We start from the raw sequence: 13695 nt of genomic DNA, 5'->3' as shown, positions 1-13695 counted from the left end.
TAGTATAAAAAATACAATACAAAATCCCCCCCCCCGGTTGGCAAGTCAGTATATTTTATCAGCTAAAAGTTAATTATTGATAGAATGTCATTATTTTGTATATATTCATTGACCCTTTGTTTATATTTTTTGAAGTTCTTCTCATTCCTAACATCTTCCGTTAGTTCATTAAACAGCCGCGGTGCCAAGTAAAAGAATTGCTTTATAATAATCGTTTTATTTGGTTTTATAACTTTATATTGTTTACCTGAAATTCGAGTATTATATTGTTTTTCATTAATTTCAAACCAGTTATTGTTGTTATGCAAAAAATACAATATTCTCTGTGCATATATTTCTCTGATATTATAGATTTTCTCTGACTTTTGTAAAATAGTATCGTTTTTATTAAGTTCTTGTTTAGATCCATAAATTATTTTCAAAATTTTTGCATAAGTTCTATTTAAATTGGTAAGATTTGTTTCATAATCCCCCCCCCCCCCATGCACAAATACCATACGTAATTATTGAGTTTATCCAAACGTTTATTTTTCATTAAATGTCCCTACATTTTCTACTCTTCAAATTGTCTATGCTGTTTCCTGTTTCCGCCATTTCGAAAATAAAATAAACAATAACATTAAATCATGCAATACGTATTTTACTGAAAACTATGTAGTATTACTTCCGTGCTTAGTTAATTACATTGTAAAAGTTTTTTGTAACCTTACTCCATTAACTCGGTGACAGCTTAGCTGCTTCCACTGCTCTAAAGTAACTTAACTGATATAAATGGTGTAAAATTACATATCGTTTGTGGAAGATTACACCACGGTAATGTAACTGTAGCGTAACGTCTCACTAATTTCTGCGTTAGGATACACCAGAATTTTCTGTACATTTACAGAGAAATTGCTTGAAAGGTTACCCATTAGCAAAAATTAAGCTTTATCTTACTTTCTGGAACGGGTGCTCATTTTTTATTGTAAGTAGACTAAAAGTTAACTGCTCGATGGTTTAAAAACTTCAGATATATTGAATGATCAAGCAATAATTTCTTTCTATATCTTTTAAATTGAAAGTACAAAAATAAAATTCGTGGGTTACAATGCTTGAAAATTCGTTATAACATTATTTTTAAAAAATATTCCTAAAAACACTTTTTTTTTTTATAGCTCTTGCCTTTAACTATACGTTTATTCAATATTTATCTAGTTGATGCTTTTTGTCAACCAATATACACCAAATATTTATTTTAATATACAAACAAGACATTTTTAATGCACTAAAAGAGAAAATGACCTAAGTGGTGTTCGAACCTACAACAAACGAATCTCACAGACAGATCACAAAGCAGCTAGAGCTTTTACCGCTCGGCCACTAAGACCGGTTTTCGTATCGCTAATAAGAGTTCACCCGATCTGAGCTGATTCTGATCTTTACGCATGCGCTTTGAATTCTACTGAAACCACAGTGCAAGTTTTCTTCAACAATTTTGAGATTTAAAAAAAAATGATACTACACACTGTAGAATTCGTGTAACGCTACGCCCATTAATACTGGTAACTTTACATATTTTTTTACAGTGTACTTTGAACAATCCACAAGCAAGAGGAGGCTATGGGCCTCCTTCATGTGAGGTAACTTAGTTGAATCAACTTTCAAACGGGCGGTTATTGGGAAATGTAACCAGGTAGAGAAGTCAGAAGACCGCCTGTCATCCTTCAAACGAAAGTCGACTGTGCCACTACCATTCTCATCCCGACGAGTGTAACCAACTTTTTAGTTAATTACACTTATCAGGATGTTTCCAAGCGTTTACAGTACTCGAGTAAACTAATTGAGGGTCTACGGTTCAGTTTTAACAGTGTTGTGGAGTAGCTGCTCGAATAAATTCGATCTATTAGTAAAAAAAAAAGCCAGAAGTGGTCAAAACATATAAATATGATTTACAAATCACTTATAAACAAACCATTTGCATTTTATTGCATACAAATTAAGAGAGAAACAATGAAAAAAAAAATACAATTAGCGAATGTAACTTCTTTAAATCGATTTTTTTTTAACTCAAAAGTGTTGAGTATGATTGTTTTTGTGAGAATGACCCACGGCGCTCCCAATTATTGCACTCACAATTAAAGCCTTTTGAAATTTTTTTATCTTTAAATGGCACAGGGATGAATGAGTTCTTTAAATAAAACTGATAGTTTATTTAAATCGCTGAAACGCATGGGTAGAGTTTAGAAAACACTAAATGAATTCGATGAATGTTTTGGAGTGTAATTCGTGAATAACTAAAATTAGTAAGAAATAAGATATTTTCTCTTTCTTTTTCACCTGTAATTAAAAAAAACAATTAAGCGAAGCTCATTAATTTTAATTATACGATACAAAAGCTCATAAAAGTGATACTTCTCATGGTTAAAAACCTTTCGAAATCCCTGCATGAACGAACAGGTCATCAGTGAAGGTTGCAGCAGAGAAGTACCTTTATTATGCTACGTCACATCTCTATCAGCCCTGGGGAAAAAAAGGAAAGCAATTATTAAACAAGAACAACCCATCAGTTAGCAACTTAACAAGCAAAAATTCCTTCTCAGTATACTTTCAGTTACATCTCTTCAGAAACACTTGGACAATCGTGAAATAACCGGAGTCCAACCGTTTGAGAGCATCGACAACAAAGATGATCGTCCCAAAGTTCACGGTTCTGTGGTCCAAATTCGAGTTAATGTCCTGAAAACAGTTAACACTTCAAAGCATAGGAAGCTTCGCGTGTAGAAGCACATCATTGCGAAAGGCGTATTGTATCATGTCTGATAATATGAGCGGGAAACAACAAATAAAACATGAATTGTTCCACCTTTTTTACGATTTCACTTGTCAAAGAGGAAAAAGAAAGCGTTGAATTGCACAACATAATTCGTGGAGCGTTTTAGTTTGCAAAACAAAACTTAAAAATGAGGTTGCAACCTTCGTTCCTGTTCCAAGCTTTATAATAATCTGAATCTTTGGAAGGAACCAAAAAAAAATAAAACAAAATAAAATAAAACAAAAATAAAATAAAATAAAATAAAAACTTAGCAACAAAAAAGCTTTAATGTCAAAATGGTTTTTAACTGTGGGATCTTGAGGTGTTTAACAAAGTAGGAGAATGTGGGGAAAAGTGAAATAGCGGAGCAAGGTGAAATATTTACTCTTCTTTTAGCACCACCTATCAATTAAAATTTTAACTATGTAGTAACACATATAGTCTATTCCAGTCAAAAAAAAAAAAAAAAAATGCATCTGAAAATCAAAAAAATGATATTACAAGCAATTTTCGAAAATTAATTGTAATATTTTGATTTCAGTCAATCGTTAATTTTGTTATTATTAAATGATAAAGTTTTTGCTAACTACACTTTAAATATCAGTTGAGACCTACTGCTATAATATTCTGTACAATTTTTATTTGTTTAATATTAGGCTTATTTGTATTTTACATGCTTTATACAGTTAGTCAAGTACATGCGGGGCAAAGTGAAATATAGTTCATTTCATTTACTTATTCAATCCTTTATCTTAACTTACGTATTCTTTTATTAATTATTAATTTTAATTCCTTCATTTTCTAATGCTCTTATATTTATTCTCTCATTCACTTATTTTCTTATTCATTCGCTAATTAATTCACTCATTTATTTTTTCTCAAAAATTCATTTATTTATTCATTTATTCGTTTATTGTTTGATTTCCTTTTCATTATTTCATTCATTCGTTTATTTACTCATTTATTTGATTAAAAATATCTTGGATAATCGAACAGAAAATATTAAATTAGAAAAATATCTTATTTTTCACTTTGACCCATAAAAAAAAGAAGAAGAAGAAAAGAAAGAAATGGAAAATGTTCACATAATTTTTTTTTAAAGTACAAAATTACTGCCAAAATCATGAAAAAAGTTTCAATGGAAGTTTTATCAGAAAATATATTGTTTCTTCTTTATGTTCAGTAACTTACAGAACAAATTTCCAATTTGTTCTGAAAGATTTTAAAATTTGAAAATTGGAAAATCTTTGAAAGAAATTTCCAATTTGTTCATTTTGAAAAAAGTAAGTTATCTTACCTATTTTACTTGCCCCACATTCCCCTACATTCTTCCAATTGGAGAACCGCGTCTTAAATCCATTTAGCAGTTCTCCTTCTTTCATTAAGTATTTAAACGGTACTCGATAAATTTCTTACGTAAATGCAAATAAATTGTGTGTGTGTGTGTGGGGGGGGGATTAAGCATCACAGACATTAAGTTCCTAAGATGATCCGGAAACAAATTATTTTAAAATAATGTCTGAGTGTATGAACTACACCGCCAGCTCAATCATTCAAGCCGAGGACTGCAGTTTCGGGCTTATTAGCACTCATCAGCCCGGCATAGGAAGTGACTGAGCTGGAGGTGGAAAACCTATTAAGGAAGCCAAGAGTGACAAACAAACTGGTTGCTGATATGAGTTTAGCACTGACCAGACGAGTGACCGAAGCAGTGGTTCGGTTCAACTCGAAGATTGAAGGAAAGGCATGGTATATTCATTATTATTATATTGGTTAGTGCCTTACTGAATATAGAATGCCTTCAACAACTCACATAATCAGGTGTTATGCTCAGAACCTATCATGCATTCATTTAGTCAATTCTTTGCATTTGGAAGAAGAAATTTACCACTTCTAAATCATTTATTGCTTTTCATTAGATTAATTGGAAATTCTTTCAGTTTTTTTCCCCCTAAAAGTAAAGTTTTTCTGTTTCAATAATTGAGTTACTTAATTATTTTGCTTTAGAAACGACGCTATTTTCCCTATGATTTTGAAATAAATTATTTTATTAATTCTCCTTTTCCAGAAGTATTTATGCAGAAATTGATAATTTCTTTGGTAAATTCAAATTAATTGCATGTTTTATGTTTCTATAAAGGCAATGTTCAACATCCCAAAAATTATTCAAGTGTTATTTTCAAATTCTACGATACATTTACTTATGTATTTATTTGAATTTGAAAAGAAAATTTTTTTCTTATTCTAAAGTTTGCATTTATTTTCTATGAGAATAATCCTGGAGATTCTTTCAATTTTCCCCCCTAAAGGTTAAAGCATTTTCTGTTTCAATAATTGAGATACTTAATTATTAGACTTCCTTCTTTAATGGCAAATGTATGGCCTTATAAAGGAGAAATAACATGTCCCACAGATTTAATTATGACAAAATGTCTGTCAGAACTAATATTATCTGGTAGCCTGTGACTTAAGCCTATGGTTTCAGTAAGACAGCGTTTCTTAATTTTTTTAATGAGTAGAACCTTTTTAAATAACCTCTTTTTCCGTGAAACCCTCTTTTTTTTGTAAGTAGAATAATTTGAAGCAATGTTCTTGAAATGTTTTATTTACAGTCAAAGTAAAAATTATCATGCCAAAACGTAATTTCAAAAATTAACAAGAAGTAAAATCTTAAACAACTTCGAAAAAAAAAGACATAAACAAAATTTTAAAGTTTAAAATTTCAGTTTAGAAAATTCATTTAATAGATTTTTTAAGTTTTTTAAAAGCAAGGAAAATAAAGATTGAGAGTTTTTGGAAACCTTGATTGACCTCCATGGAACCCCTGGGTTCCGCGGAACACAATTTAAGAAACTCTGCAGTAAGGAAATGATCAATAAGTTCTTTGACATTTTAGAGAGCCTTGACGGAAAGTACGATCTTGTGTCGAATTTTTTTTTTCCAAAACAGATTGAACAAAACTCCCAACAATTCAAAAGAAGCTAAAAAGACGTTATCTTCATCATGCTTCAGAAACGAAACCATTTATTACTGAAATTCCTCCTGCGCCGCTACATTCATTCTGTCTTTTTCCTTCCCAGAATGTACAGAAACCTTTTATCTGAGAGCTTTCGAAACCCTCAAAAATCATGACGTTTTAACTAAAATTTTTACCAATTAAATTACTTAAAGTTAGATGAAATTCTATTCCAAAACTAAGTGGAAACATAGTCAGTGAAATAAGTTCCAATATGCCTCAAAAAAATGTCGATATTTCTCTTCTTCAATTCATTTGGTTTCTTCTTCAATAGAAATATGAGGACATATTTTTTCAACGCGATTATTACAATAAAAGAAAAACGAAAATTTTGAGAAATTACTTACATTTGACTGTTTAAGATTGGAAATAGAAATTTCCAATCTCTCCCCATATTTCTATTACACCGACTGTTCTCGAGATTTCTTGGGGAGCTTTTGTGATTGGCAAACGAAGTCAAAAATCATTGCAAAAACTTAGTTTTGTGTTGCTACGTTCTAAAAGAGCATCTTTTCTCTTTTACCAAAAACTGCTGCTTGAATTAGCACTGAAAAAGCCATTTGTAGTATGAATTCAGCTATATTATCAGAAAATAAAGGAAATTAACTATAATTATCAAAATATACAAGGTTTTTATAAAGTCTTGCACAGATAAAGAAAATTTATTTTAACAAAGCTACCTCAGATTTGAACCGAATTCTTTTCTTATTTTGATCCTTGTTTCGAAAAGTTTTTACACAACATTTATGCACTTCTAGCGTACCTCTTTCTCAGTTCCGAGAAAACTTAGACGCTAATTCGCACCAAGCACTGACGCAGCTAGAGTCAACCTTCTAGAGGGTGAGGATTTGGTTATAAAAGTCCTTATATGAAAAAGAAGTGAATTGAAAATATGTGTTAAAAGCAAAGGCTCTGAGGTGCTGATAGTACCCTCCTCCCCTTTGTGATTCTCTGGGGGTGTTTTTCTTTCTTTCTAACTTTTTTTTCATAGATATTATTTTCAGTCTTCAGTGTCAGCGCCATCTACATGTCTTCAGCTAATAATATACTAATGGATAAAACAAACTTGATAAGGATGAAAATAAAAAAGAGTTATGTATAAATTAAAAATTTTTTTTAAATAAATTTTCTTTATCAGTACCAGTCTTTATAACCACTCTTTATTATCAAAGAATAAATTTTCAGCAATATTAATATTGCGACCCGGATGTAAGACATTGGTTTCAATCTCATTTAACTTGATATAAACCAATCATACAATTAAGGAATGCTCAAAAATGCTCTAAATTGACTCTGCAAACCTGTTTGTAGATTATTGCTTTCAGGAAGTGTATAAAGCATCTAAAAGTCTATATCATATGAAATGGAAAACAAGATTAAGTAAAGATATTACCGTATTGGAAAAGATTTAAAGTTTACTAGGTTAATAAAAATACTTAGATATTGATCTGAGGATTTAAAGGCTTGGTTTGGAGTAAAAGATGGTCAGATTGGAATTTATTCAGTTATTTAAATGTAAAGCATTGAGAGAATTACTTGCACAGAAGATAGAACAGGGGGTCATCATTTTCGATATTTTAATTCCAACAAGCTAACCTAACAGTTAGGAAAATTTTGTACTTCAAATGGTTTGTAATATATTGAAAATGCTTGACCGGAAATATCTCTTACTTATAATGGGGTGAGCAGGATACTTTTAAGAGGGCTCGTGATCTTCATTGAAGACAAATAAGCTAGGAGCGACCAGTATAACTGAGATAAAAACCAGTTGAAGTTCGTTACTTTTGTTTTGGTAAATACGGAAAAAAAATTTTAAATATTTTTTTTAATCTTTCGTTAGACAATAAATCAGTGAAACAGTGGTTTGGCATGTAAAAAAATCTTATTACCTCACTTTGAAGGAAGGTTTTCTTTGAAAGAAGTAATCAAGGCACATAACTTCCTCTGTTCTTCAAAGCGTCTTATATGAATAGTATCGTACTGTACAATAAAATCAATAACATTCCGCGTGAATCAAAAGATATATTGCTCAACATTTCAGAAATATAGACAGGAAATATTTATTTTTCTGCTAGAAACTTTTTCACTCTTCGCGATGCAGACATAATTAGGTAAAAGTATAAGATTATGTATCAAGTATGTTTTATGAAACTTTGTTCTAAACTCCAAAGTCTTTTTAACTTAACTTTTATTTCTTCAATCTGAAACTTTCTTAAATAAGTGTTATATTCTAACTGTATTTTTTACAAAACCATCTCATGACTTCAATATCTTTTAGCTGATTGGATTGTTGATAGAGATAATACCATTGCTCACAGCGACCGAGCCAACAGCCAAAGTCAGTGAACAAAGTGAACGCAGCGGTCGAGCTTGGCACCATGCCCTTCCAAACGCACAAACACTCCAGCAACACCAGCAGAATCAAGCCCCAGTTTTCCTGCAAACTTCCACCAATCAACCTGTTGAGAGCAGCGGTCAACAGTTAGATCCCAACGGATCGAGCAGAAATTTCGAAGAACAAGATAAAGCTATGCCATCTGCGTCAGAGCAGGACTTCATGTCTAGGCATTATGGCTTCTTCAATATCCATAGATTTGATCCAAGTTATCCTTATTATGATAGAGCTCCGTATCCTAGGTTTGTACAGTTGTTTCATTAATTTATCAGTACAATGCACCAAGCAGTACGGCCATTATCTTGCCAAGCCATCCGTGGTAAAACAATGGCCAGTTTTAAAACTTATTGCCCTTTTTTAAAATCTTGGTCAAAAATCAAAGCTAGCAAAAAATCATAAAGTAGGAAAAAAATCGTTATGTAAGGAAAATCTTACGGTCGTAAAGTGGATCAAATTATTCATCAATTTTTCATATCGAATCAACAAATATTGCTTATGTAAAGGGATTTTGATTTGTAAATAATAAAAAGGAAAAAATACATATTATAACCGAAAGTTAATAGCATAATTTTATGTTGACGATTCCTCCATCTGCTGAAATGGGCGACAATTCGATTTCGATAGATGTGAAGATGACTTGATTTTTGAATTACTTACCGATAGTATCCAATACCAGGTGGTGAGATAGTTTTGACTTTATGTGGATGTTTCAAATTTTGCTGCCTTAAAGAGTCATTATATGCAAGAAAAACATAGGAGTAATTCTTTTTTTAAGAAAAAAAAAAGATTAAATTACTATTTAACTCTCTGAGGCTGTCAAATTGATAATTCCACGAAACATCTTTAAAAAACCTCAAATAAAAAATGATTAATTAGCCGAAGCAACAACGACAATGAAGACGACGACAATGATGACGATGACAACTGTTCTGCTTCTAAGTCTCTCTGGCGTCAATTCATATTTCATGCTGTCGAATTGATTATTGCATAGCAGTTAAAAGTGCAGGCTCTACTAATATTTAAGATAATTTTAATTTCCTTTTCCGTCAAAAGAAAACCTAATATTTATACTGAGACAGTATAACGTATTGATGAGCATAAGTAAAAAAGTAACTGAAAGATTTAAGATTATTGAATTTGAGTCAACATTGTTTTTCGTGACTTGGTTAAAACAGCGCAACTCTTCTTCAGTTCAGGGCTGCAAGGATTTTTTTTTTCAAAGCAGAAGACGCAAAATGCGGAGAAAAGAGTATCCGAATGTTTTCTTTTTACGTAAAATACAATGAAAAAGCGGTTCCTTGTAACCTCGAAAGATGTGTATGCAATAATTTCCAGTTGTAGCTATCCGTTAATGTGGTTTTATGTAATTTAATTTTAATGCACCATGGTAAAAATGTATAGAACAAGTTGAAAAACAAAACTCTAAAAATGTTTGCCTCTTTTTCTTCAGGTACCCATCCCCACACATGCCTCGATTTGGCCCCGGCTACAGAAAGGATAAATACGGTCACGGATACGGTTACAGTTGCAAGCAAGGTGATGATTGCGACGAAGTGAGAGCCGCAAATCAGATTCCAGCAGTGCCTCCTCCGTTGCCATCTCATGGGCCTCACCATCACCATCCTTCTCCTTTTGGAAGTCATTACCCAGATCTTCCACCTCTGCCAAGTTTGCCCTCCTTTCCCAATATTCCGTCCTTCGGTCCGTATCCAGGCTCTTTCCCTCACCCACCAGCAAGGTTTAACGACCCCCATGCCCCATTGCCGCCACAAATGCCACCTTCAAGGTTCTACCACGCAAGATACTTGCATGAACAAGACGAAGGCAAGAAAGAAGAGGTGGATCCGAAGACAGAATAAACCATTGAGCTAGGCCGGCAAACGAGATGAAACAATCATCATCAGAAACTTTTGACGAGCTAAAACCGAACAAGCCTTAGAATCGGCAGTCAAAAGAGATGAAGAAATTGCCAACCAAGTTCTTGGACAAACGTTTTGTCAAGGATTTTTAAAACGACCTCTAAGGATATAAACAGATGGAACATCATCTTAGGAAGCTCTTAGAAGCAAAGGGGTGTAGGTTCCACCTTAAAAAATTGGATAACCAGTACGAATGGTAAGAGAACCTCTCCTCTGCTTTGGGGTCAGAGATGATACTAGTGCTGCTTTAAGGCAAAATTTAGCAAAACTTTCAATGAAAGCCTACCTACGGTTTGCAATTTTCATTCCTTTTAGTCGAATAGTAAGAAGCCTATTTACACCCTTTTGCTTCTTACTGCTTCACAGAATCTAAGAAAACTAAATTTTATTTTCGTAAGGGGAATTTGGAAAACATTTCAAGTAACGTGCTGTAAATTTTATTTTTTTGGAAAAGTAGAGAGTTGTCTTGAAAGAAATGGGGTTGAGTTGTAAATTAAAGCAATGACATGATCTTTATTTAATTGATTTGGATAAAATAATTTCTATTCAGTTTTTAGAAATAACAATTTTACATCCATTTCTATTTTTTAGAAAGAGTAAAAAAATCTTAAATATTTAAGTATAGTCGGGTCGAACCTAAACTGGCATTATTGTGAAGGTTACGCATAGCCTAATTGCTGCATTGCGGCGCTACCGGGTTAGGTTTGCCTCAACTAGTGACATTGGTTGGAGAACAGCTTGTTGAAAGTTGAAATCACGAATGTTTTTAAAAGTCAACTAGAATTTCATTCGGGGTATATGTTGAGGAGTAGGAAAGTATGAATTATATTTTTCTTCATTTATTAATCGCGGAGGTGCCTAAAAACAAAATTTTCGCACTTGAAAAAAAAAAAATGATCAGAAATGGAGGAAATTTTTTTTTTCTGAGGCGAGAGATTGTTAGTGAAATTTGAAGAAGCTTTTCTCGGCAATTACTACTTGCGAAAAAGCGTATTTTTAAAAGAGGTATACTTATTCTAGAGGATTGCTAAACATGCACACATTTGTTATTTATTGTTCATATCACTGTTGCATTTACAGACTTTCATTTTTCTCCCTCCAGTGCATTAGTTATATTTTCGTATGAAGCGATTATTGGAAATGAACTTAATGGTAAAGTGCGCGTTTTTTTCAATATATATATATATATATATATATATATATATATATATATATATATATATATATATATATATATATATATATATATATATATATAAACTATAGAATTTGATAGCTGATTAATACTTGCCACCATTTTCAATTAATGAATAAAAGTACATTAAAAATGAAAATTAAAGAATCCAATACTAACATTCTCTTAAAGGGTTATTAGATTTTATGATTGTAAAACAATCAAATGTGTAACCTTTTGTAGAAAAAATAATAAAATACAACATTGATGTGAAAAAATGTGGATGCACACGAATGAAATGCTGCCAGTTGTTTTGGTGTAATCTTCTTTCATTCAATCAAATGGAGTATGTCAAAACATTGTAAAAACAGATTAATTTTAATTAATTCATAAACAAGCTTGTTGCATTATATTTCTTTGTATATACTATGACAGCCCAAATAAACAGAAATTTGAAAAATAATGTGTCATTTTTTATAATATTCAAGTGGTCATGTTTCTTTAAAAAAAAAATTTATAAAAGGTGATTGTATACAAAATGGTTTTGCATCATGAAACGACTAGCTTCTTATATCGCCAAAGAAATTGTGAAACTTTGTTTGCGGCTGTTCCTTGTCCAGGAGAAACCATAGAGCACCTACAGCTTTGACATTTGTACAAAATTACTTTGGACCAGGAGAGTTTGCACCTCGGAGATTTTTTTTTTTTTTTTTCAATTTCGAATGAGTTTTTTTGTAATTAATTTTTTAATCTAAAATTTCATGTAAATTTTTTTTATCGAAGTGATGAAAGATTTTCAATATCTCTAAACATTATATATCATACGAAAGAGCTCTTTTTCTGTACAAGAGGAAGCTTGTTCAAATTCTCCCTAATCAAACAGAACAGGAGATACAAAGGTTTCACTTTGGAGAAAGACATAGGCTAAAAACTCAATTCAATGTCGGAGCTAAACAGAAAAATGTTACTGGAGACTGAATTCGAAGACGACTTTTCAAGCGTACAAAACGGTCACTTTGCTATGATGCTCATTACCTCAGGAGCCCCTAAGCGTCTATAGTCTGAAATTTGGTACTACAGTCGGACCTCGATTTAACGAAATCATAGGGACCAAAACTTTTATATGTTAAATCGGGGTTATTCGTAATATCGGGGTGCGAAAAAAAAATTCACTTGTCTTATCTGAAAGCCCTAATAAGCAACTGCATAAAAATAGCCATAGCTAGAAAGTGTACACTTTTTATTCAGCATTCCCTGACTTATTACACACTAGATAATTTGAAATTTTAAAGTACTGAGTAATAGGTGTTTGACAATTTCCTTGATAATTGATTCGAAATAGTTCTATTTCAACTGCATGGAAAGAAAAAAATACTGTGTCAGTTATAGCTTGCTGCAGGCTGCATGAGATATGATTTTGCAGTTTCCAGGTCGTGTAAGGCATTAGAAAAAGTAAGTGTTAATGGGAGTTTCATTTTCGCTTTCTGCATCATAATCGCTATTCATTGCCCCCTTGCCCGTCAAACATTTCTGATTCCCAAAAAAGTCTTTTTCTACTTCGGACAAGATGGATGTATCATTAGGGAAACAATCCCGTATTTCCAAACTCAATTTAACCAAAAAAAAAAAATCGGCTGTTAAAATAATTCGTTAACTCGGGGTTTATTATTCGTTAAATAGAGGTTTTTGCCTTCATTTTACTCTGGGAAAAAGAAAAATTCGCTAAATCGTGAAATTCGTTGAATAGAGGTTCGTTAAATCGGGGTCCGACTTTAGTTAGTTTAGGATGCCAGGGAAGAGATACCATTTTTTTATAAATAATTTTGTTACGTATGTTTTCATCAAGTTCTTTTTGTTTTTGGAAAGGGGCGGTGTTTTAATGTTGGCCTAATTTTTTATGAACTTTTTTCGAAAATTTTATTTTCTATGGAGCTGGAATTTCCTTTTACTCTAATTATAACTCGTATTTCAATCTGATTCTTTCTAAAAGTCAATTTAAATCTTCGTGAATTAAAGAAAGATTGTGAAGCTTCGGCGGTTGAGATGAGCGCCAACGAGCAGGGGGCAGAGCCCCTTAGAACTGGAAAATAAAACCCCGCTGCAAAAGTTGTTTAAATCTCTTATGCAATATAAATCAATTATTTTTCTTTTTGTGGTCGAAATATTTTTTCAATAAAGTGATATAAAACTGATACAGACTAACAAAAGATACTGGACATTAATTTACTTTTTATTTAATATTAGGTATCGATTAGGAAAGATGTAACTGTTCTATTCGATTTTGCAGTAGAATTTCAGGAAATATTTAACATAAAGATAACAGTCAATGAGGATATATAAAAATATTTTTAAATTCTTAAATATTCTTCTTCAGAATGAGCAATATTTCGTTCTTAGAAG

At 31.9% G+C, this 13695-nt stretch overlaps 1 protein-coding gene across 1 annotated transcript in view; it reads left to right on the top strand.

Annotated features, from left to right (window-relative positions):
- LOC129223024 (putative uncharacterized protein DDB_G0291608) overlaps positions 1-10061 on the top strand; it is a 32179-nt gene extending 22118 nt beyond the window's left edge. Inside the window, exons 2-3 of the mRNA XM_054857588.1 lie at positions 8086-8444; positions 9653-10061. Coding sequence (XP_054713563.1) covers positions 8086-8444; positions 9653-10061 — 768 coding nt within the window. The remainder of the gene's footprint in view (positions 1-8085; positions 8445-9652) is intronic.
- Positions 10062-13695: the final 3634 nt, after the last annotated feature.

The sequence above is a fragment of the Uloborus diversus genome, chromosome 5 (genome assembly GCF_026930045.1).
Source record: "Uloborus diversus isolate 005 chromosome 5, Udiv.v.3.1, whole genome shotgun sequence".
Lineage (NCBI taxonomy): Eukaryota > Metazoa > Arthropoda > Arachnida > Araneae > Uloboridae > Uloborus > Uloborus diversus.
The sequence above is the reverse complement of the archived record's forward strand: the minus strand, read 5'-3'. Positions and strand labels throughout refer to the sequence as shown.